Source organism: Corvus kubaryi, unplaced genomic scaffold, assembly GCF_017639235.1.
Source record: "Corvus kubaryi isolate FWS band 111438036 unplaced genomic scaffold, C.kubaryi_AGA036_p1.0 133, whole genome shotgun sequence".
NCBI lineage: Eukaryota > Metazoa > Chordata > Aves > Passeriformes > Corvidae > Corvus > Corvus kubaryi.
This window is the reverse complement of record NW_024580667.1, coordinates 3,997,842-4,024,688: the sequence shown is the minus strand read 5'-3', so window position 1 is coordinate 4,024,688 and position 26,847 is coordinate 3,997,842. Positions and strand designations below refer to the sequence as shown.

At 37.6% G+C, this 26,847-nt stretch overlaps 1 protein-coding gene across 16 annotated transcripts in view; it reads right to left on the bottom strand.

Moving 5' to 3' along the window:
• The window catches only part of CASK (calcium/calmodulin dependent serine protein kinase), a 188,004-nt gene that overhangs the window by 35,285 nt on the left and 125,872 nt on the right, over positions 1–26,847 (bottom strand). For 12 of the 16 annotated variants that reach the window (XM_042034653.1, XM_042034663.1, XM_042034689.1 and 9 more), the window contains 4 exons: positions 24,576–24,593; positions 18,352–18,473; positions 2,695–2,772; positions 1,253–1,333 (listed from right to left, as the gene is read on the bottom strand). In XM_042034653.1, coding sequence (XP_041890587.1) covers positions 1,253–1,333; positions 2,695–2,772; positions 18,352–18,473; positions 24,576–24,593 — 299 coding nt within the window. The remainder of the gene's footprint in view (positions 1–1,252; positions 1,334–2,694; positions 2,773–18,351; positions 18,474–24,575; positions 24,594–26,847) is intronic. The other 4 variants (XM_042034671.1, XM_042034705.1, XM_042034775.1 and 1 more) reach the window with 1 other exon arrangement.

Here is a 26,847-nt window from a genome sequence, read left to right as displayed (position 1 = left end):
TACAAAATTTAGGATAAGATAGGTACCCTCTCCAGGGAATAACACCAGAGTGTTGCTGAATGGGCACAAAGAAGTCAATGTCTGCATTAGCAATTAGTGCAGTGAAATAGGAATGAATCAAAAAGTAAAACAAATGGGTTGGTCAGGACCTGATGTACACACTGAACACAATGCAGGAATTTTTTTCTTCTGGCCAGCTTCCAATTTGCCCCGTGGACAGAGTATCCATCAGCTCGATTACACTGCCTCCTGGCACACATTTCAGTTTAATTTTATCTGAAGAAAGTTGTTTTGCATGCTCTGAGACCCTTATGTGATACAAACCAAAACACTGTTTAGGGGCAATCAGGAGATGCACTTTGAAAACATAGTCCTGATCTTATTTAAAGTACTCAAATAAATGTAGCCAAGGCTACAGGGGCCATCAAAAGAACACACTGGGACATGCAGCTACCCAGATTTCATCTTACACCTGGAGGTTGGTTTCAGCTCACTCTTTCCTGCAAATTAGGTTTATCCTTCAGCCTTACAGTAATTCAGCTTTCAGGTGAGCAAATTCCACAAAGCCTCCTGCATATAATCCTTGTGTTAGGGAAAGTCAAATCCATTATTTTAAGCTGACAATAGTGTGCAGCAGATTTAACCAAACACGTTTATTTCTCCATTTATGAACTTTACCTACAGCATAAACAAAAGAAATCCTTCCAGTTACTGGACTTCAATAACTTGAACCAAGTTATTAAGCAGTAACATTCCTGAATTAAGGACAATTACTGCCTCAAATCGGATTTGGGAAACAGACACAGTAGGTGTTAATATGTAACACAAACTCACCAGACTGTACAAGCTGTTGATTTATTGTAAAATAGTATTAAATAAACACTTATTTTGCAATGAGTTCACACACCTTTATCCCAAGAAGACCTTTGGAAAAAGAAAAAGAAGGATCCCAGTTCTACCTATGGACATCCAAAATGATTCACTCTTCTTTCCACGTGCAACACAGCCCCCCAAAACCACAGAGAAACTGCTCCATAATTCCATTACTCCAAACTGCTGACAGCTGAGGACCAATAGCAGCAGCAACACGAATTCTTTTGCCAGAGCAGCAGATTAGAAATACTTATTAATAGGTATATTGTAGGCAGTGCCACCACTTGCAGACTTTAAGAATTTACTGAAGTTTTCTAACGTAAAGAATATATATAAAAAAAAAAAAAAAATAGCCCAAACAAGAGAAGGATCTGCTTACCATGAAATGAGGTTGTGTTAAAATACGTTTTAGCTCCTTTGCATCATTGTTCTCTGGGTAACATGAAATTTCTTCCAATACCTGAAAAATAAGAGAAATGCCCCTAAGTAACTTTCTTTTAAAGGTACTGAAGAAATGAAAACCCTCCCCTGCTCAGTCAGAATATCCCCAAATGATTATACAAACCAGCCTTTTTGACACAAGAAAGGGTTTAAGAGAATGTGCCCCCACCCAGCTGCCCCAAGAGAATAAAATACCTTGTTCCAATGTTCTCTGAAAGAGATTAAAGCAGAAATTTGAAGGAAACAGTTTTGGTTGTGGTTGTTGTTTTTTTTGTTTGTTAGTTTGTTTTCAGTTGACAGTATTCCTCCAACAGCTAAATATATGGTGACAGGAATGAAGTGCTAAGAGGTGACACTCATGACCTCCACCAGTTGCTGCTTTCACACATCGTCTCAATTTATTAAAACAATTGCTTTTATTAAAACAGTTGGTTTAAAAGCAGCATTAAAACACTCTTAAAACTAATTGTTAAAGACACCAAGTGTAGGTGGGCCATCTGCTGCCCCACCTCCAAACTCCAGATTTTATAAAATCTGAGCCACTTTATCACTTGGGAAGGAGGAGCAAAGAAGTTTTAACTCATTTGCCTGCAACCTGATTCTTACACTTTAGTTTTCACATGCAGCTACTTGGACAATGAAAGCAGAGAATTTTGCTTCTGGAAGCATCTCCCAGGATTAACTGCCAGAAAATTTTGCAGAATAGGACTTGAGGGATCTATCAGTGTGACTTCAGTTATTACTTAAAATAATATTCTATTTTAACAGCACTGTAAACAGTGTTTTCCTGTGACATTACCCTTGACAACTGCACTGGTGATAATATATAGTATATGATAATATATCATACAACATTTTTATTTTTACTACTTGTAATAAATAAGCAAAAAAATACTATTTGCAAGGTATAAGAATTAAGAACATCTCTGTCTATCTTTGGTCCTAGTGGGCCACCTTCACTGCATTTCCATGTCTGCTCTTTTTAGACCCATCTATGATAAACTTTTTTTTTTTAATTTAAAAAGCTGATACTTCAAAATATTTCTTTTTGTGACTAAATTTTATAAGTATCAGATTTCTGCTGGAGATAACCTGAACATGAAAATATCCTGCAATTACCCAGCAGGAGTGTTCCTTTTAACACCACTATTGTTGAAGAAAAAGTTAAATTATTAAACTGAGTAATATTCATAATCTTTACACAGATAATGGAATTCTGCAAGTTTATACAACTTGTTACATAACTTGAGTAAGCAATGGTAGCAATCCAGAAATAATTCAGATAATGAGCCAGAATACACATCTTAATGAAGAAAAATAAGTTCCAGTTAAAATACAATCAAACTTTTGTAGTAAAAAAATATACTTTAAAATCATTACCTCTTTGGCTCTCTGTACAGCATCACTTGGAGGATTCCTGATTTGTGGTGAAGATTTTGTGTTTATTTTGTCATAAAGCTGAAATAACAAGAAAACAACTACTGAAATCATATGCTAATTTATATAAATTACAATGAGCGCTTACAATAGCCTGCTTATGTTACCAGGATTAGGATGATTGTTAAACTGCAAACCCCACAGATGTTCTGTATACAAAATCTAGCAGCTTACAGTTTTGGCTTTTCATTTTTAAACATTTCCTGATTTGAACAGTGCCATAGATTCAGAGTTCATAGGATGACATGGGAAAGTTCAAGAGGTTAAGGGCTTCTGCAAACCTCCCATGCTTTTGCCACAGATTTACCCAAGCTATATGCTTCTACTCAAAGTGATCCTATGAATCTTGGACAAATGCTGAAAATCAAACATTCTGCTATAAAATCAAGTTAACATGCATATCCTGCTTTTCTCAATAAACCAAAACATCAAACATTCTGAATATTCTGAATTTAAATAAACCTTGGAATATGGGAAAGTGGTCTTGAAGATAGAACGTTACGAAAGCCAAATACTCTGAGAACAGAAAAACAAACCTTCCAAGAATGAGTACTCATTAAAAAGGGTACCCTTATTTTACTAGGATTTTCTGTTAGACAGAAGAATGTCAATGTATTTAAACATGCTACTGTAAACCTTCCACATCAATTATTTTTTTAGAAATACCCTTTTAAAAACCATTCAACTATGCGAAGCACAAAAGAAGAATGATCTCTCAAGTTTCAAATTAGAGATAAGACATTACAGGCTCTTTTTCATACAAACCTAACAGACTGTGCATGTTTTAAAGGAATAAATGTACCCTTAAGAATAAACAGGTACTGTAATAAGCAGTATTTTCATATAAAACCTTTTGGCTTACATTTCAAGTGATATAAAGATAATGACATGCCTGTAATTATTTTCTAGTTATGTTAGACTACTTCTTTGATATCTAAGACAGAAAAAAGGCACAAATAACATTTTTAGGGAATTAGAGACATTTTTAACACAACGAGGGTGGTGCAACAAGTTGCCCAGGGAAGTTTCAACTGAAATTCAAAATACTGGATGTAAAAAAACATTCAAAATACAAAAAGGGACTCTAAAACCTTCAGCAAATCCTAACACTGCCAAGGACGAGGCGACAAGAAAGCACCATTTAGGCTGCTAAGCAAGGAGTGCTCAGGAGCTTCCTCTGGGAACTTCACAGCTCCACTGTTTGGTTTCGAATGGCCTTGGATGTTTGAAAAAGGGAATCTTGCCAAGACACAGAACTGCCCTCTTCTCTTTCTCACATGACATGAAATACCATTCAGTCTTAGTAGATACATAAACTGCCATAAATGCAATCCAACATCACCATCACTTTCTTGTGTAACAAACATGCTGCACATTTCAAGCCCGTACACAAATAAGCACAAAACCAGCAAACAGTGTCACTTCCAAAAAACATTCCCTGCAGGACAGTTACACCACTCTCTTGGGGTTAAGAAGAGAAGTCAAGCTAAATCAGTTTTTTCCAATGCAACAACTTCATCTTGTGCTGCCAAAACTAAACTATACCATTTAAGCAGCCCTGACCACTGTTGAAAGTTTTGAGATAAAAGCTTTCTGCAAGCTTGTAGTCCAGGAAAGATTTTGTGTACACAATTATTTGTTTTACTTTTTCTTAAGTAAGTTAACAAAACCTACTCAAACTCCAGAAACTGCAAATTGCAAAGTACCAGCCTCCTATGCCTGTTAAGAAACTGCACTGAGCACTGTGTACTGAGGAAGTACAGCAGAAAATGCATGATAACCACCACAAATACTACTGAATGTCTTTTTCAAGACTATTGAAATTACAGAAAAGTTACCTTGAAAATATTTTTATTAGTTATTTCTAGCAATAGTTGAAAAGCTAAGTCAATGAAGTTGCTGATTTCCCTCCCTTACTGTGACCCTAAACAACCAGCAGGTTACAGAAACAATTTTTTCCTCACTATCATGGAAGAGCTATCTTCTGAGATTAGGAAGGAGGCAGAAAGAAAATTAGAGAGGAGAGTTCCTCTAAGAATGTTTAGAAAAAAAATCAAGGCAAAGTTCAGACTAAACAAGGGTGCATTAAATTTTTCCACAGTGTCTTCATGCTGAGGAGGCATGGCACTTAAATTTCATCCTCCAGGACTTCTGCTTACTGAGGCTTGCTATCAAGGCACCAAACTAATAGGAAGAAATCTGACAGCACTTAAAAGAAAAACCTTCCTATTTGCATCAAGGTTTAAAGCTGGTATGTTACCCAAGCCAAGGGATCTACTCATTGTGGAGGTAGAAGAGAGCCTCACCCAGGGAAAGATGTGGTTTTGGTAGATTCACCAGCATGAGGAGATCTCTTCATTTTCAAATGGCATACTCTAAGCCAAGTTAGTTCATGGGAGTTTTTAGTTCACAAGAGGCAAGAGGAGCAAAGCTTATACTGTGCATTAATGCACCAGAACGGGTGAAGCAGTCCCACCTCCTTTACAATCTTTGAAAAAAGACTGGTTTTGCAGTACTTTTTAATATTTTTACACTTAAACACTAGCTGTAGCAGAACCAATTTAGAATTAAGGAATTTACAGCTTACATAATTAATCTATGAAATTTGAATTTACATTTGAATGTAGAGGTTTCATTCAGACACATTAAAAAGAACATTTTTTTTCCTTGGATGTAAGAATCCAACATACCTTTACATGAATGTTTTACAAAGTCTATAAGAAAACTCACTCTCAATGAAACCTTTTTGCACACATCATTGATTAAAGTGAACATTAATGACACTTGCAGCCAGGCTTTGTATGGCTCCTGTGCTACAGAACACATTACTTTGTGCAGTTAGCTACACAATTTTTATCACAGAAACCCAGCCTTTTCACAATGCTGTTGCCTTTCAGCAGCCCTGCAAATCTAAATCCTTCAGGGACCCTACCAGAGGTGGTTTCTTGTGGAGCAGAATGAACTGGCTCATTCTTCACTGCCCTCTACAGAAAGCTTTCTATGCAATACCAACAGACTTACAGCAGGACAAAATGTGTGCCCTAATCGCAGACTTTCTTTTTGCTGTGAGTCTCTATTTTCCAGCAAAAAACTCTGCCCCCTCAGCCCAGGAGACCAACCTCCAACAATTTCACCCAGCAATAAGCATAAACATAACAATAAAAAATTTACAGTAATTAAAAAGAATGTAAAATGCCACAGCATATGTAACTTTTGGCATTTCCAGACTTCTGAATACTTTGCACCTCAGTCTCACTCCTCAGCACCAGTTATTCTGCATTTCCTAGAAAGAAAATCAAAATTGAGAGCTTGCTCTAGACAAGCTTAACAATCCCAACTGATGTATTAACAAAACTCAATATAACAAACATACACTGACATTATAGCTCATAAACAGAATAGTACTGCTTGTTAAGACCACAAGTTTTGATTTAAATTTTGCATGCTAGAACACAAAAGCTATGAAGAGAATACCCACAAGTTGAGTTGCTATCAGTTGACCAGCTTTTGCACACTCAAGACTTTTTGTCTTCTGCCTGTACCAAGGGAGCTCGCTTCTTCTCATATTTAAAGCAGACAGCCCAAAGCCTAATCCACAATCAGGCAGGCAAGACAAAATAACAAACTTCTCTTCTGACTAGTTTTTCAGATGTGCAGAAATTCCTTTTTAATCATTTCCTGTGAGAGGAGTCAGAATACTGTCCCAACGCAACCCCCATTCAATGCCACACTGAAAAATGTAGATATGTCACCAGTAGCAGCAATTCAGCCTCACTGCCTGGTCTAATCCTGAATGTAATCAAAATCAGAACCCACAGTGAAATCAGTAAGTGTTCCATCTACCCAAAACCTCTATGTTTCTGTGAGGCAAATGAGAAACTTCTTAAAACAAGAGCTACTGAACTGCTAGAGCATAAAAGCCCTTGATCTTTCAACACAAATACACATTGTGGGGATCCAATTGCAATTCAGATACTGTTGTTGCCAACCTCAAACATTAAACCCCCACACTGAAAGATCTAAAAATAATCTTTAAGATATGTCCTTATATATTTAGCTTTCTGAACAGTTCAACCACAAGCAACACAGTACTATTAGAAGCCTGTTTTTCATCGCTTTTAGCTTTTTGTACCATCTAAAAAATTTTTGGGTGGAAGCGCTGCCCCTTGCACAGCAGCATTTACTAACAAATAGGCTTTTTGCACTGTTACCTCACACAGCTCCCTATCCTGGTACTCCACCCACCCCAGAGGTTTCATGTGCTGAGAGACTGAAAGAAATTCATGACCCACTGAACGAAATAATACTCACAAGCAGTAGTATCGAAGAATGGCCAAAATTAAAGAGCCAATTAGATAATTGCTAGGTCACTTCATTCCTTCTTCTGGCAGTTCTGTTCCACATCTCCTTTTCCATGCAAAATATTATAATGTTCCCATGGGTGCCTCTTTCCCTGGGATCCTAAGCTCTCAAGGAAACACATCCCTGAAGCTAATAACTACTACTGGAAAACACACTGAGTAGCAAGGTCACAGCAGAGGCCTTATCTTCAACTTTGTTTAAAGACAGTTTGCTCTTTCAAACCCTCTGTTCTTCACTGTTAAGGACTGTGCATGAAGTTCATTTTTACCATTTTAGCACCAGAGACCTAACATTTGCTCCCTAGCATAATTCTACAGAACATGTTACAGTTCCATCCTGTATCAAAGTCCAAAGCATCTTTCAGACTCTACTTTGTGCCTGCTAGAGCATTATAGGTTACAGCCCTCCACAGCTTCAGGTTTTTTTTTGTGTGATACACTCACTGTAGAAGAGGAGCATAATCAACATTTGCATTCCAGTTCCTCACCCAGTGAAACGCTGAGCAATGCAAACAAAACTAATTCAACAAAGGGGTTCAGGAAGCAGTTTATCAGCTAAAATGAAGATTCCCTGACAGAGTGCTCACAGAAGACAGTCTGAAGCAGAACATAAATTCTGTCTGAACAAACAAGTGTTTGTTTCTGTCATGCCCCAGAACTGGCAGCTGCCAACACTGCAGCTTGTTACTGGAAGCACTCACACTTTAGTAACCCTGACAAGGGTTATGCATATTTTAAATACTCAATTCCTCTGTGCATATTCACATTCAAGCAATACATGAATAATCTTTCCTCTAAAAAATGTTGCAGTAGCAATTGGACCCTGAATTTCACTTTTAGGTTTGATCATCCCTGTGACAGAACCGAAATACACAAACTCTTCAAATTTTTAGAGGAACTTTTATCTGCAAAAAGCAGGCCAACTGGATTTGGTTTTTAGAAGTCATCTATATTCTTACATATTCATATTGTGTCTTTTAGAACAGAGTTACACTTGGTGCTACCTGTATCACAAATAAACATAAAACAAGATTTCCTTACACCTTTATCTACTACAGGTAAGAGGAAATGATGCCAGGTAAACCCAGTCAGCCCTATGGAATTTCAGCTTTACTCGAAGCTGCTTTCCTTTGTATCATTCCTCATCTGGGCTTCTTCACTTGTTTTGTTTTAAACCAAGAACTTAACTTTTTGGGGGGTAAGAATAGAGGAGAGGAAACTCAAATGGGTAAAACATTTTTCTCTGTGCATTATTTCAGTTTCCACTGCATGAGACTGGCAAACAAATGTGTTCTAGAGAATGACAAACTTCACTGCACAAACCTTGAAATCCTGACACACCAGTGAAACTAAATGCCAACTGGAGAATGTTTAATACATATTAACAGGTTGTTAATTAATGACCACATTTCTGAGGCAAACAGAAGACAGTACCTGTTTCTTAGTGGTCAGTGCTTTGCTATGGGAAAAGGAGGAGATATATGAACTGATCTACTTAATGAACTGACAGAATAAAATTCCTGACCCTTCAGTGTGTTAAACATGACAACAAACTGCCTGTCAGATGGGATCCTACTGAGTTGCCAGAACAGCATCTTAGTGAAACACAAATGATGAAGGTTTATTTTACTGAGGATGAACATAAATTAAATGACAGGTGAGAGATATGGTATCTCTTTAATTAAGGTGGAACCCTGAAATGATTGTAGGCTCCTTTGAGAAGGAAAACACATTCCCCCAACCACAGCCAAAGGGCTGTGCGTGCATTGCCTTTGTAGTAATTCAAAGTGTAAAAAGGATCCCAGAAAGAAATCCTCTTCACTGTCTTCACAGGGTCTGTTAGAGGCAACCTGTTGACATGAGAGCTGTAAGGAAAGCACACAGCCCTTCACTTGTGTCAGCAACAGGGAGGGATGCCCTGTGGCATTAGACATTGCCAGTCAGTATTTTATCATGTACCTCTTGCATGGACATATTTTGTATGCTTGGAAAAATGAGGGGAACCAGCAGGTTAAGGTAAAGAATACCGAAAAGGTGTATCTGTTGTGTATTTTTTGATCAAAACCTTGAAAAATGAAAATGTATCCAAGTTTAAATTCTCTCATTAGTTATAATGCTCTAGCAGAACTGCAGGAGTCATGAACTGTAGGGAAATAACACAAAGTTCAGTCTGAAACAAAGACTACACAGATCTCTGCAGCTCCACACACTGATATGGTTAAAAACAGATTCAAGGACACATTTATGCCTGTAGTGGTTCAGATCCCATGGATGTTCAGTAATATCTGACTTGTATATTCTATTTCTTAACAAAGGGCGAAGTTTTTACCTTCAGTGTACATGAGCTACAAACAAATTTTAGCTCTGTTGTAGAACATACTCCTTTTTAGCAGAGATTATGAAATGCTATGCACTTACTCTGTAAAATCAAAGCCTTAACCCTTCAGAGGCAAAAGAGCCAAGGAAAGGACTATAATAGTACAAAATAAACTCCAGGATGTGCACAGTTCTTCCCCCACAATGGACTTTTTGAATTGTGCTTCTGGATTTGCTTCACATTTGCCAAGAAGATCTTTACTTGTTTATTTCAAGTTGTCTCACAGAAGTTCTGATAATGAATGGTTATGCTACTCAAAATCACAGCAGACATTATTTTCTTCTATTTAATTCCAGGTGTCCCTAAATGCCTCATTCATGTATGATGAACCCAGACTCGGCTGTCTGACAGCATTTTATTTCCTTACAAAGTAGGACTCTAAACTAGTAATTTGTCTCCTATTTTAAGGAAAACCCATATTAATACTCATCATAATAATTTTATGACTGTAGAAGCTGTACTTCTCCACAAGTGACAGCAGATGTTAAAGACATGCCAGACAGTACACAGACGTTACCAGACTTTATTCTGTTCACATTGCAAATGTTTTAACATCTTTTGCAAAGATGAAATATGCCAAACTAGGATGAGATAAAGATACTGCTTTGCACACATGGCAGTACCAACAACCAACAAAACTAGCACAGCAGCTGGAAAACCAACACAGTGAAATTAAAAGGTCCATTTAAAAAAGCCCAAAATACTCTCACTCTGGAACGTACCAGTAGTACTGTTGGGAAAGACATGGGCTTAAACATTATTTCCCAAGGTACTCTAACATATTAGTGACTTCAAGGACACAAAAATCCCATTATTTAAATAACAGAGTAACTTTTTTTTTTCCTTTTTTACTGCATCAGATATAATTGAAGCTGATCTTAACAAAACCAAGGCAAAGCACTTTTTAGAGATGGCACCATGCAGCTGATCAGATAAAAGTAAACGTAAAAGACACTGAGGTGCTGGAGGGAGTTCAGATAAAGGCACTGGTAAAGGGACTGGAGCACAAGCCTAAACAGAGGCAGGAGAGAAGCTGGGGTGTTTAGTCTGGAGACAAGGAGGCTCATGGGAGACCATATCACTATTTACAACTCCCTGAATGGAGTAGCCAATTGGGGGGTTGGTCTCCTCTCCCAAGTAACAAGGGATATATCAAGAGCAAATAGCCTCAGGGTTGTGCCAGGGAAGGTTTAGACTGGGTATTAGGGAAAATTTTCACCAAAAAGGTTATCATCAAACACTGGAACAGGCTGCTTGGTGAAGTGGTGGGCTTGGCAGTGTTGGGTTTACAGCTGGACTTGATGACCTTAATGACTTTTTCCAACCTAAATGATTCAATAAGCATCAGGAAAAACTAATAACTGATTACAGAAGGGCTTTAACAAGAGGTTTGTTGCATGGACAACACCTTGATATACCCCACAGAATAACCTTTGCTCCTGTCTTTCCTCCACCTTTCAATATGGACTAATAACCAAGAACAGGAACTAAAAGAGTTGGGTTAGGCCTAAATGGGCTTAATTCCCAATCCTGTTGGCTGAATTACCTTGTCAGGGTTGGATTATCACCCTGAAGGGAGAATGCTAATGACCACGAACCTCATTCTAGGGGGATTGTGTTAAATGCACGATAATTAACAAGAACACAGCTCCTCCCCTGCTTTGTGACGTGGAGCACACCTTGCACCAGGAGGTGCTAATACTGGAATTAACAACTATTTTGTTTCTCCCTATTCACATAAATTTTCTGCAAGGATATTCTGAGACTAAAAATACACCAATCCCTACAACAGTCAACATGCTCCAGCCAACTACCTGAAGAACCAGAAGGAGGAGGTGGCGAGGGCTGACTGAATTCAGAGACAGAAGCAGAGCTTACTGGGCTGCTTGTACATTGCCTTTGGGTTTTTTAATGTAAACTAAGTGCAGGCTGAAGTATCATTCCAAAGTTAAGCTCCCAGCACTAACAAAACTGAAGTACTATTCAAGATTTGTGGACTGTGGCCCAGGTGCTGTAGCATTTCTTTATTTTTGTCATTTCTCAAGAGCAGGCCCCAAGCTCCTGGAGAAATAATAAATCTGAGAATCTTAAGTTTTATAAGGGCAAAACCCCAAACACAACAGGTAGCCCTTATGGTTAAAAAGGAACTTGAACTACACACAATGTAAGAAGAAGAAAATGTAGAAAGTTAAATATGAAATTGATCCTCTTTATCCCCAGACAATATCATTGAGGTTAATTAAATGTTTCACAAGTGCCAGGAATACAGTGCTACTGTTCTTTGACTTATTGGGGCCCAGTAACTTAAAAATACACTGAAATAATGGGAATTTCTAGTTCCACATTAAAAAAAAAAAAAAAAAAAGAAAAAAAATCAAATCTGTGGATTTATGCTTTTGGAGCAGATGTTGGTGCAGGCAGACACAATGACACACCATTTACACAGGGACATTAGGCCAAGAAGTATGGGCTAAGTACTACAGTTCCCATTTCAAGTACACTATCAAGCTGAATTTCACTTGAGGATTCACCACATCAGTATCAAGCCTATAAATACTCAAAATGACAGAGTATTAGTTAGAAAGAAAACAGGTTAAGCATAACAAAGTAACTCTCACAGTGTCATGAAAACTGAGCCAGAATTTTGCATGTTGGAAAGTGGTGGATACATACATTTCTCAAAAATTACTCTCAATCAATATGAAAGTAACTGTTGGTTCATATTTGTATTAGCCTTGGGTTTAAGAGACCCACTCACTTATCACTATAATATACTATAAAAATGTGGAACAACAATGCTTTCTGCTCTGAGGACTAAATGTGAAATAAATCCCCCATTTAATTTATAAGGCAGAGGAACAGGAAGAACAAGAAAATAATGAGATGATGGTGAGTGGCACGGTGATCCACCTATCCCAGCAGGAGAGAAAATGAAATGCAAAGGTATGAAGGAAGATGAAAATGGAAAATATTTTAGAGAATGATTATGAAATAATGCAGAAGGAATTCCAGAAGAGCCTCTGCTTTTTGTGTTCTTTCAGACAGAGCTTCCAGAGAAGTTACCTTTTAGAGAACAAATGCACTGCACTGGTGGTGATGATCCAGCCCACCTGCTGAAGGAATTCTTCACACAGTTCTCCCTAAGGCTTGGTCGTTGTTCCATCTACACTGCTTGGGAAAGGAGTTCCCACTGCAGTGTGGGACAGTCCCTCCCACTCCCTGGGGCTGAGCACGCTGCCTCTGCACTGGGATAAAAGCCAGATTTGATTCCCCAAATAGCAAGGTGCCTTCCTGCCAACATAGTTTCTTCTTTTTTTTAACAAATATTTTCCATGTATTTTTGTCTTACAAATATATGAAATAAAGGATAATTAAAGATAGGAAAAACAATGTGTTTTAAAAATGATAAAGTATTATTTCACTTCGGCATAACATGTTCTGAAGGATTTTAAGCAACATCTGTAACACACTTTGTGATCTCTTTTTGCAAAAGAGAAGCATTCAGGTTTCACTAAAACATGTTCCCCCATAAGTGTTGACATAATCAGTATTCAAGAGGGCAAGGACCAGTGTGCATCCAAAAAACCTTGAATCCCACTATGTGATTCACATAGAAAGTCATTCTCATTCAAATCAAAATACAGTAAAATTAGATGATCTAGGAAAATATTTAAACTTTTTATACACAACTGCTGATTTATTTTATTTTCTACATCATATGATAGATATTCCACCGGTCTATTCATGACTTAAAATAGAAGGAAATGAAAGCATCTTGAAGAGAAAAATCAAAATAGTTTTTGCTTTTTTTTGCCTTTAAAAAAAAAATCCAAAGTATACATTAAAATTGTTAAAATAATATACTTTTCTCAGAAAAGAGCAGATCAGAGATAAATGCATTAAGAGTTTAAAGCATATTCAAAGAAAGAACTATAGTATCAGCCATGCCTGGACACTGCTGAATAACTGAAACTTTTACAAAGGACATTCAGATTTACTGTGCCAACATCCAGATAGGGAGGGTAAACAGAACAAACCAAAATAAACCCAGCAGAAAGCTTTAACCAACCATGTAAGAAGCTAAACTGAGGTTCCAACAACATTCATTCTAGCAAAAGAGAAAATATGTTTCCTTAAAAGTCTGGACTTCAGGACCAAATCTGTTTGGATGACAGAGTTCAAAAGAAATCCTAAGGAAACTCTGAAGTGTGCACAGATGCAGGTTCCTGAGAAACACTACCATGATCAACAAAGGATAACAGACACAGAAGACTCTCTTGAGAAATCAGTATGCCTTAAATATATGCACTGTGAATATAAATTAAACTCAGAAAGAAAGAACTGTCTGCACACATGGATATGATACAAATGACTAGTGCAAAATTTATTTAACCTCATTTAGTTAAAACCATACGTGTGTAGTGTGTTAAACCAGCAAAAAGTAAAATAAACTTTCTTGAAAGCTTGTAACATTTCTATCACAGAAATAACAACACTTACCTCAATGACTCCATCTATGAAAATAATGTAACAAACTTTTAAAATTAACAGCCGAAAGACATCAGCCTAGAGAACTATCTCTGCCTCAGGACAGACAGATGCAGACAAAGGCAGCAGCACAGAGAGGCCCCAGCCACACAAAAGCTGATACTGTTCTCCTGCTGGGTGAAAATCTCACTTGTAAATCAAGCGACATCTACATTCAGAACTACCCCAGCCACGGCCCTGCAGAGGTGACCAAAGCACTCCACTCAACAGGAGAACGATTTCTCTTGTCTCCTTCAATGGCAGCAGCTGCACAAAACAGCAGCTCCTGGGTTTACATTTTAGCAAAATTCCTTTGATGCACTGATAGAGATGAAACATAATGTGTAAAACCCTTCCCCACTAGGCACAGCCTTGAAGCCCACTATGCTTTTCAAAACAAATAATCACTCAAGTAAAATCTTTTGCCACGATACAAAACACCAAATGCCTCCAAAATTAGTAACCTCTTCACATTTCTTTCCACCTTCTTTATCAGTCCTGCTGACACAGGACAGCAGTGTCTCCCAGGATGTCTTTCATGAAAGTCAATAAAAAAGAATTTAATTCAAGCATTTGATAAGGCTTCTAAAAATCTGACAATGGTAATAAAAAACTGCTTTCACTACTTAACTCTGTTTTTCCATGAAGTTATTTATATACTGTACTGCATTCTTTATCATCTAAATTGGGTACTGGAATGAAACAGTCTGTAAAGCTTTATGTAGTCATAAACTCAGACATTCTAAGTGACACAGAGAAATGTCCTACAGCATCCACCAAAATTTTGATCATCACACATTTAACAAAAGCAAGAAAAAAGAAAAATCTGTCCAAACCAAAGTTACTCTTTTACAAAACAAAACAAAACAAACCAAACCAAAAAAAAAAAAAACAACCCCAAAAAAATCAAATATTAAACAACAAATTTTCTTTGGGTAGTGAATCTTTCTATATGGTTGTTTCTAGAAGGGCCTTTCTGCAGTAAACACAATTAAGTTTTTAATAATAAATTGTGTAACTTCTGTGCAGGAAAAGACCCACCCAACACAAATAATAGGAATCTGTAAAATGATGAAAAAAACCACACAATGAAACTATTCAATAAATTCACATCAGAATACACTGGTGTATTGCAGGATTTGGCTGAGAGTGAATATAAACTACTTTCTAAGCAGTTGGCACCTTTTTTCCCCTTGTTTTGAACACCTCTGGCCCCCAAGTAAATTGGAAGAGAGTCTTAAGACAGTTATTTAAACAAATAAATCAATTAAAAACAATCAGTGGGATGATGCCTTCTGTGGCCTTCAGAGGTGCCTGTCCTCATAATACCCAAGTCAATGAATTACTGAGAAAGAAGACTTACATTTTGTGATCTGAACAAAAAACCCAATACATTGGTAACTTGCACCCTTAACAAAAAGACCGTCCTTTCTTTTTTGGCCTTCAAAAAAAAGAGTTATTTCAGAGACAAAATAAGATATTTCAGCATCAGGCATGATCTACCATCATGTGCTTAATCTAAAAATAAGGATAACTCTTAAGAAAGAGTAGGAACACGAGAACAAATTTAACTCTGGAAAATGGCCACAGAAGAGGAACAGTAGTTTAATGCAAACTGACAGCCACAACTTCACAACAGACTAGAAAATTCCTACTTAATAGGATATAATGCTTTACAGGTTACTTTGTCTGGTGGCTTCAATAACCCCAAATACTCTGAGAGGAATAAACAGTTTCCCTTACAGAACTTCATCCAAGTACAAGTGGTGATTTTTTCAGAAGTCTGAGAAAGAAATTGGAATAGTATTGATACAAAACCAGAAACCAATCTCCCACATTCAAGTTACTGACATGAAAAAGCTGCCCTTTCAAATAATACTGTCTGTAACTTGCTTCAGTCTTTGAAATATCTATTTCGGGACACTGCACTCTTTCAGAATTTTATTTTGTATTTTTCTAATCTAAGTATCTTTGGGAAGATTCTATCATCCCCCTTCCACATAGCATAATAAAACAAAAATGCTTCTTGATGGTATTTTGTTCTCACAGATACCTTATTATAAGGTGCAATTAAACATATCCCCATCTGTTTATGAGAATCACTGTGATGAAGAATGTGAAAATTGTATGAATTCACTGCTGGTTTTTCTTATTTGCAAAGCTACCATTACAGCAATAACAGGTCATGAAGTGCAAGGAACCAGACTGGTACTGTCAAGAGCAGAAAAAAAAGCAAAAGCATTGCAGAAGCATGAGTTAATGTCTGGCAGACCTGTCATCCAGCAAAATACCGAAACTGAGGCCATGTGGTTTACCAAAGCCCAAGAAGTGGTAAGATAACATAACAATGGTTAATAAATATCTAAAACCTTTCTGCATGAGTGACACATGGTTCTTATTACACTCATGTTATTCTACTCCTCTCCAGATTTTTTATTTCTTGTTCATATTACTTGAGCACCTTTCAATACTGCAGCATGCCATATTAGAAGAGTAATTTAAGCATCTGGGACAGAAGCTAGATGAACTTAAACTGGGAAAAAAAAGATGCATATTTTAATGCAAATTGCAAAGATGAGTTGTTGGAGATGCAATTCAGGAAAGTCATGAGCCCCTAGGCCCTTCTTCCTGTGTGCTTTGTGTAATTTTATCCAATGACTGTTGATGTAAAGTGCATAAACAGGTACCAGAGAACAAAGATTAGAACTGTAGTGTTGTGCCAGAGCAATGCCATCACCATTTAGCAGCCAACTCCTATCTCTGGTTCCTCGAGTCCCAGGCGCAGCTGCGCTGTGGGGAAGCTCTGCCAGCAGCTTTGTGTTCCCACACAGGCCAGCTCAGAACCCAGCAGCTGGGGCCACTTCCAGAAGGAAGGATGTGTGGACTGGAATCCTTGAAACTTGAAGAATGCACAGAATTCATGTCACTGATCAAACAAGTGTACAAATCATTCACTACATTTTAAAGAGTCTGGACACCAAAGGACCTGTGGCACTGTTTACAATCAGTTCATGTTCCTGGCAAAGCTGCACAGAGGAACTACATCATTCAGTAATTTTTCAGAAACTCTCTAAAGTCTCTACAAACATAATCATCTACCTGCAGATCAGACAGCTCGAATGACTCCTACTCCCGTGGCTCTTTCACTGGGTAAAAACCACACACAGCTTGTTAGATTTGTGATATTCACTGAGCTGTTCAGTTTAAGACATAGTAATGGTCATCATCCATGAGGTCACACAAGCATTTTGGTTTGATCCAGGAGTGCATTTTTAAAATTAATCTCATTATGCCCATGTACCATTCTTTATTTTTCACTGTGCAGTTTTACCAGAGCATATTTACTCTCAAACAACATTAAAATAAAAGATGCTGTTCACCTACCAGTGGTTATTCAGTCCGTAGGACTGCAGTACCACTGGCATAAAGTTAAGGCCCTTAGGACACACAGAACTGTCTGCACTGGCTCCTCAGTGCCAGCTGCTTTTTTCTGCAGATCTGCCACTGCTGTGTCACAGCACTTGCTGAGGTGCCTCTCTGCAGTTGGTTCCACCTCGAGTTTTTTCTCAGTGCAATGTGTAGATTGCTTTACAAAAAGCCAGTCTTGTCTGAAAAACAAATCCTCTGTCTTCAACATTAAGTATCCACACATCCCAGAAAAAAAAACACCAGGGAAAGTTTTTTTCTGCTACTTTTTTTGACTTTTATGTTCGACCCCAGTGCTGGGTAGATACAAAGTCACTGACAACATGATGTGCTTTTGAATTTGTCATTCAATGAGTGTTTTGGCACTCCAGTAAGACTCTGCTGTCTTATGGACTGACAGCTCTCCAGAACCACAGAGCAATACAGATTTTAGATGATTGAGCCTATTACATACCACATCCAAGTGAAAAAGAGAAATGAGCATACCTTGGTGCTTCACACAAAAAATGTCATACTTGTAAAAATATACCCAGAACTGGCCCAAGATTAATACACTATATAATAATGACAAAAATAGAATATGTACAGTTATGAAGTTGCAATTCACATTTAAAATAAAAACTAAAATCTAGCCCTTATTAAAAGAAAAAGAAGCTGTTCTGATGAATTACTTTAAAGCAAACCTATTAACTCAAACTCTTAATCACTTACATATTCTAAAATACTCTATATTACAGTCCTAAAAATGTATTTTTGCATAAAGTGCTGGATGATTCTTACATTCTACTGTTAAATAAATTAATTTTTGTATCAAACAAAGAAATGTAATATGCTCAGGATAAAACAAAATATGATCCAATGAACAACAGATATAGGAACACATTCAAATTTTTATCACAGAAAACTTACATCTAGTAACGTGTGAAGATGCTGATCCTGGAAAACACTGTGAAGAAAATCTAAGTCTTTTTCACTGCAGTCTGTAAGTGCATGAATTTCTTCCAGGCTGTCCAGCACCTGTGAGACTGCTCCTATGGGGCAACAGACAGGGGAAAAAAAAGAGAATAAAAAATCAATAAAGCAAAGGCTCATGGTAAACTGAACTTTGGAAAAGGAAACTTTCAATTCATCTGGTACAGCTGGAACAGGAGCTTAAAGAAGTTGGAGTTTTAACAGGAAAACTCACAGAATAAACTTTACATATATCAACAGTGCTCACAGATAATGTAATTATACATAAGAAATGGCTCAATGGGAGAGAGGTTAAAACCTGACTTTATTACGCTCAGCTTTGTTCTATTTTAGCCTTGCTTCCAATGATGTCTTATGGAGTGACTTGGATTATTGGCCTGTCCTCACCATTCCCACCCCAACCTTCCCTTCTTCTCTTTTTGAACTGCTGACCAATTTCAAATACATACTGTAAAATTTTGAAATATCAGTCAGAATTATTTTGAAACCAAATTTGAAACATCAGTAAAATCAAGAAGAACCTATGCTTCAAAAATACTTTTAAAATCAGCATTGGGATAAAGGAGGGAAGAGGGAGGGACTGCTGAGTCCTCTGGGGGACAAAAACAAGGCTGTAATGTGTTTTTGTTCTGTTTGTTCTGCTTGCTTGGTTATCTCCCACCCAGTTACAGCACTTGCTGCTTTTTTGCCAGGGCATTGTTTTGGGTCACAGGATGATGGGGATGATTTTTATATGGCATGGGGGTGAGCGAGGAGCGAGAGCTATGGAGACAAAAAGGAGAAATGGGAGGCATTATGGAAGGTGGAAGTCCATGAGGAAAAGCTGAACTCTCAGCAAGGGAGGACAAAGAAACACAAATCCACAGTAAACCAGCCCACAGTGGTTCTGTGTGAAACAACTCCTTTAAAAATCAGAGTATCAGTGGTGGCTGCCACCTGTGTGCTTTACTAGAATGCCAACTTTGGCTTATCTCAACACACACAGAGCATGTCTTCACTTTTTCTACAGTGATAAAAGCATCTGGAAAGAGGGCAACATATCCAGTCAGAGTCTGCAACAATGCTGGTGTCTGGCAGTGAAATGCTGAATGCTTTTTCATAAATTCTTAATTCTGGATACTGAATTCTACACATTCTCTGTTTCACTAATTTCTCATCAATATGCTTATTGTCTTTACTTATTAGCTTGCCTGTGTCTTTTTGAAAAGACAGATAATACCTAAAAAATTGCTGCATTCCTTGAAATTCTATCCCCCACTGCATGAACAATTCTTACCAGCCCTCCTCAACTCAAACTCTTTTGCACTGCATTTTCAGAATGTAATAAAACCAAAATACCCAATGCCCTCTTAACCCCCCAAGGAAACACGTTAAATTAACTTATTTCTCTGAAAACCTTGAAAAACTGGAATAAACATAAAGTACACAAAAGCTACTATACAAGACTTGCAACCTCACGGCTTAGAAGGACAAATAAATTACAAATCTAGAAACTCTTGCATCACATTTAGTACAAACCTCAGCCCAGGATTCTCCTCACAGTTCCCTGTACAACAAGATTTGAGAACCACAGTATCCCCCTCACTCACAACTCATGGCTCAGGAGCAGTAAAACTCCTTAGTTCTCTTCCATCAAGTGTGTCTGACTACTTGTATCTGTTTGATGTACTAATTTATGTTCTTTTAAAAATCTGTGGCTGTCAGCAAATAAATGGTTTGACTTCTAGTAGTTGCTGTGCATGAGGTTGGGTGCACTGAAAAAGAGAAAAATTTGCTTCCTCTTTGACAATGAACAAGGCTGCTCAGCTGAAAGGAACCATCCACATTCCTCTGCCAGAGACATAGTAGGAAACCTGAGAAAACATAAGGACTGGGGATCTGCTGGTAAGAGGATGGAAACATCACAGCTAAGCCACAAAGGCAAGGAAAAACAACTAACCAGGGACCCAAAAAGCACTGCACTGTTTCCTTAACATGTTCAGCACATCACTTAAAGGTTGATGGACTTAGAGATCTGCAGGCCTGAAGGAAAGTGCTTGACTTTCCAGGATCCAGTTGGTAGGAGAAAATTTGTTAAAATTCTCTTTTATTCCTGCTCTTGTCATGCTCAGAGTTTGAATTATTTTATTCTCAAGCAAAGCTTCTTTTTCTGTGTTCACAGCTCTTTCTGTGTATTTGGAGTATTTTAGGAAAACTCAAGAGAAGATTCACTTCAGAGGCCTGAATATCTTAAGAGTCTCTAATACTGCTCACTGTTGCTCATAACCACCAAAACCTGAGCCAAATCTGAAACCAGTATGTTCAAAGTTGCTTGCAGTGCTGTGTTACTGTGAAACACCAAATGCTCTGGACCACCACATTTTTTATTTGACAGTACTATTTACTTTGCAAACCTTATTTTGTGGAATACTTTGTGGGCTTTGAAATGGAAATGAAAGTTATGATTTCTTAATATTTGCATCTCAACAACCTCTTGAGTATTTGGGAATTCCAAAAAAATTAGGGTTTGATCATTCGGTCTTTTCTTCTCCTGTCCATTGCTCACATGGAATAGAAGGCTGTAAAATAAAGTTTCCAAGAATGTCCTTAAGAAATTTGATGGGACTTTCTGACAGTGACTTTGTTAATCCCTCAAGATGACAGTTTTACCTTATGCTCTTTTTTTTACCTACAATCTTATGCTTCACCTACTGTCATGCCTTTCACTTATTTACAAATAATGTGCACCTGCATGAGAAAATGGCATAGCAGCAATATCTTGACAGCATGTTAGCACTTAAAAAAAGTGACAGAACAATTTTTGTGAACACCTGAACTCTCTTTGTTACAGACAACTGGTTAAAAAAGACCAGAAGTACCTTCCGGTAGAGTTTTAAATTCAGAGAAGAGATACTACATAAATTAAAATTAACCAACCTTTACAGCACACCTATTTCTAAAAAGATTCATATTCAAGCTAAATTTCTAACCTTTGGGGAAAGTGTAAAGGCACTCAGTATTTATAATTACAGCTTATATCCTTTTGAAATAGGATTTAATCTCCTTTCAACATTGCAAGTGCACCCATTTTAGCCTCAGCACAAATGATAAAGGAAGGACTTAAATGAATTATTAGTCATACAAGCTAAAAGCTCAGATTTCTCATGGTCTGCAGCAGTTACAGACAGAATCTAGAAACATCAAAATTAGAATGATGCATAAATATTAGTAAGGCAGGAAAAATAAGGAAGCTGACTAACTTGACTGGCTGTGTTAGTTTGTTTTTTAAGACTCCATAAAGTAACCTTTGTTAGGAAATGCTGCTCACTGCCCCAGAACTTTCAAGCAGCCCCAACTTCTGGGTGAGATGAATCTCACCCTGCACCTTAAGTTACTATAAAAACAGATCCAATTGCACAGGAAAGGCTGCAATTCCAGTGATATAAATAGAAGACTCTTCTCTGCAGAAACAGTAACAAAATCCACACCAAACATGGTTCTGTGAGAAGACTGTGGATCCTGCTGTAAATATACAGTAAATGATCTCAGTGTCCAAAGGAGCAGTGACACTCTGGGCCATGCACACAACCTTGTCCTTCTTGTATTCCCATAAGGATACCTAAAGAAGGATGGCTGCAGCTATTCAGTTTCCTGGTGGCTGCCAACGCTGAAAAGTTGAAAACGATGAGCTGTCATATACTAAAAAGAAGAAAAACCACATCAGAATGCTTATGACAGTCTCCTGCAGTCAGTACTAGCACATAAAATGCTTGTATGGTTAGTGGAATAACTTCTTAAGGATCATACCAAATTAATTCTGAGAAGACAGAGATGAATTGAGCAGTTTTCTGCCTACTGAGGTAGATCTATTATTTATCAGAGAGACGTATTTGCTTTATGAGGCACAAACTTGGGATTTTCTCTTTACCCAGTGTGTAGTCCAAGTTATCACAGGTATTTTATGCAGGTTCTGTTACCTCATTTTTGGAGATGGCCATTCAGAAATAGTTCTCCTACATCTGAATTCTGTCTCTAGACTCTGCAGTTCTCATACAGTGTTCTTACTACCACCTGAAGTTGCTAACAGACACTGGTTCATCAGGTTGGAAGTAGGCAAAGCTTTGGTAAAGTAGTGTTGTTACTATAATGAGGCATCCAGCTATTCTAGTCTGGAAAAGGTGGTTTGACTAGAGAAACTGAACTTTAAAGGTACAGAGGAGATGCTTATTTCTCCCCAGAACAGAGTAAAAGAGAATATGGAATACCATTCCAACAATTTCCTACATATTCTGCAGCAGTAGTGTTTCACCCCACTACAAAACATCCCAAAAGTTTGCTTTTCTGAGGCTTCTCAGCACACCAGGCAGGTATAACTGGCTTCCTCTGTTATGTAACAGGCAGTAAATAGAATTAGGAACTTCTTCTCATGTGATATGTGATCTGCAACAGTGCAGAACTGAGTAACTGTTTAGGTAAAGAGACTCAGATATTGCTGCAAAACACAGACTACATCCTGACTGCAAACACATTCTGACAGAGGGCAAAAGAATTCCTTGATTTATTTTTTAACACTGAAATTACAAATGCTCATTTAAGTCTTGCTCAGTCATAGACCCTCTTCTGAGTAATGAAAACTCAGAACTCAGGAAGCCTGATGTTCAAACACAAAACTATAAACCTGTGACCTTTTTGCCAGTCTCCCGCAATTACTATGCCAGGAAATAACTCTGCAGAACTTATAATAACCATTATAATAATAGCATGTTTTTATTAAAGAGACGTTGGCAAAATCAAATCCCTTAGATTTGTAGAATCACATAAAATGAAGTTCATGACACTAGCCACTCATTTCAATCCTGTTCATTCCAACTATGCTTTATATTGTATAAATAGGTAAGCAGCTGTACCTTGAAGATTGTACAGTGGTATTTAAATGACTAACCAAGGCTTATCCCTTCCTTAGACCCTTTCTTCGTCATTGCAAAAATATCTGAAAACCCCCTTCTGACCAGCATGATGGCAGTACACTCCATTATAGTCAGTCAGTTTGCAGAAGAAAACTCTCTATGCACAAACAAAAACCCAAAAATCATGGCACAGGCTCTGTATGAGCATTTTTTTTTTCCCCTACAACTGTTGAAAAATAAAACTATCACAAAACTTTTACATAAAAATCCATTGAAATTTCACTCTCGTGTTACTGGACAGGCATTCTGAGATGGGGAAATCGGAGCACAAGGAACAACTTCCCCCACAACCTGTAAAATCAAAAGAATGAACCAAACAACAACAACCACAAAATCCATGACTGATCAGAAATGGAGACATGGACATATGTCCTGCTGACATGTCCTGACCTAGGACAGAAGTAGAGCTGTTAGCCTACAAGTCTTAAAATGCTGCAGGAAGCCCCCACTTTTTACAGCTTGTTTTCGGAGATGCTGAATTAGTTGTTTTTGAAATGCTTGTGGTTTGTATCAAAGGGCCTAGAATTTCACACCTTCTCCTCTGTCTAGTATAGTCTGCAGATTTTAGAAGTGCTTGTGCTCCCAGTCTCTCACAAAGTGTGCTGCTACCTTGCAGCAGAACCTCCTCCCTACATGCTAACAACATTCCTTCACTGAAGAGACACATATTGGATAGTTACTGAAATCAGGTGTATGCGTATCCACAGTGTATATGCATAGGTCAGATATCACATCAACACAGAAGGATCAAGAAAGTTCATGCAAATGTAGAGCAAGAATATAATATTTACTAACATTACAGTATATGTTGGTGGTAGGAGAAAAAAACCATTAGTCCATGAAAACAATTTTGGAATGAAAATGCAAAACTAAAATATTGTATACTTTATTAATTCAATGAAAACTAAATTTTAGTTCAGTTGTGTTGCAAATATTAAATATTGGGAAAAAAAATCCCCAAAACTCAGGTGATTTTAATACTGCCTCTAGATTAGAATCTTCAGAATTCCCTGGAAATCATCCTTCTGCTTAATTATACTGTCGGTTACAATTTACTGTAGACAGATTTAGTCAATACCAGACAATCTTACTTTAACAGGCAGTATTAAAACTGAGAAGAGCAAAGAGAAGCAAAAGAAAGCAGATTTTTAAACATGCAAAGACACACACCATAGCTGACTGATATGCCTTAAAGGAAAACAAAGGGATACCTACTTTCTGCTGCTAGAAGTCCTAGAAGGAAGGCAGCGTTTGGACAAACAACAAACAGTATGAAGATTTCAGAACAAGCGATTTATAAAGCTGCAACCTAGTGCACTAATTTAGCCCCAAAAGAGTCTCAACAAAGTGACAAAGATCCCCCCAGTTTTTAATATGGTTTCTATGAGTGAAGCAAATGGCACTGTCAGACTGGAGTGGGAGGAAAACACACACTTGGCATTGGGAAGGCAGCACATGGATGCAGTGTTAGAGGTCTATTAACACCAGACTTTTTCCAACATTGGTTAAACTATTTTAAAAAACTCATGGACAGAAAGAGATTTCTAATAAAAATACTGTAACAGGTGAAATGATAAAATAATTCAACATACTGCAAACGATGTATAACATCATATTAATATACTTAATAAGCAAAATTTAGCAGTGTTATATTGAAATCAAAAGTTTCAGTGAGAAACATTATGAGAACCATTTAGAAATACAACCACTTCATTATTTTATTATTTTTAAAATTTTAATTAACAGTGTCTTTATGCCTTTTTTTTTTTTTTTAATAAACATACCAGAGCAAAGAATCAATAGCTGAAAAATCATAAAGTTAATAATGGAATATTGGAAACACACAAACCCATGATCTCAAAACTGACAGCTGTGCTTGTAATACTAGTGAAGGAATTAATAAGAATAAATTAAAAGGTGAATGTATTTTTTTTCCCCCAAGAGCTCATACTTTAAGAAGTTACACAACACCCTTTGCAAATATTTAGAAAATCACTGGTAATTTTTGCATAACAAAAGTGTTTCTTTTTCTTACTCATATTGATGAAACTGATGGGTTTCAAGATAAGGGCTTGTATTGCCCATATTTCATGAATTCTAAATCCCATTAATCTACTAGCCATTCTAACTTGTGAGTTCAGCTACTTCCATGTGTGTTGAAAACAGTTACAAATTGTCCATACATATACTTTGACCTTACCCTGAAAGACTAAGAGATTTAGCTTAATTCCCATTATTATTATTATCAAATTTGAAAATCAAGATCTCATGCCATTAAAAACAACTCATTTGACACAACAATAGAGTCTGACAAAATAGAACAGAATGAAAATTTCAATTTGCACACATCAATCCTGAAACAAAATACCAAAAAGCAATGCTGTATGTGGAATCTGTGCCTTGCAGTTGGAGAAAATGAGGCAGAAGCGCTGAAGGAGCCTCAGTGTGGCTGCTTTGTGTGCAGTGCAAAACTCTGCTTCTACGTTCATCTGCTTCCAGAGTGACCACAGAGCTCAGCACTCACACACCAGTGCAGGAAGTGCTGCAGCAGTGCCCCTGCTTAGCACAGGTACAGGAGCACATCTGGCCACCCAGGCTGTTCTCTCGCTCTGTGGTTACCCAGAAACACAGCTCGAGAGGATCCCTTACAGGAATTCAGAACTGTCTGTGGCAAAAAGCCGCTCTGAAACCTGTTAGTTATAGCTCAGAAATGTGTGCCACAGACCAAGCAATCCCAGCAGACATCAGAGAGTAACATCCTTCAACCAAAAGGTAAGGTTTGCTTTAATTAAAAGTCAGTTATGCAGTTTTCCAAAGACTATGGACTATCCACTGGCTTAACTCCATCACTGACTCAGTTCTGAAAATGTGGCTACAAAAAGCTTTTGGAAATAAAAAGTTATAAAAACCCTCTTCAGTTTATCAGTTTTTCTAACTGTTGGCCTGAAAACTTAACCCTTTTGAATCTACTTAACACTCCATACAAAACAGTCATCCTCAATTCAGCTTCTCAAGTCAAACCTCAAGAAGCCAAAGAAGGAAAAATTAAAAGCTTTAACACTTGGTGATGTTCAATCCCCACCCTGAGACCCTGTTATGAAAATACTTGAAAACTGTATGGCTGTTCTCTCTGCTGGGGGACAAGTGGCCAGCATATGACAGAGGGAGAGGAAATCCTGTCTAGAGCTAATGTGCAATCAGGAGGTAGGAGGGCCAGGCACTGGGCAGGAAAGCAGAGGGAACCAGATGGGGAAGGGCAGCAGAGAGCAAACACTGTTTCCTGCCACCTTATGTATTTCATGGTCCACTTCAAATACTTCCTATTGGGCTAGTTTTTCTCCTGTGACAGATTTAGCCTTTAGGGCTGCTGATTGCTAACTTCTGATTTATGTTTGTTTCAGCATATTAAAAGTACCCAAAACATTTGTTGCCTTGGCGAATACACATATTACAATGTCTTGAAGACAGGCAACCTGAAAGCCAAATG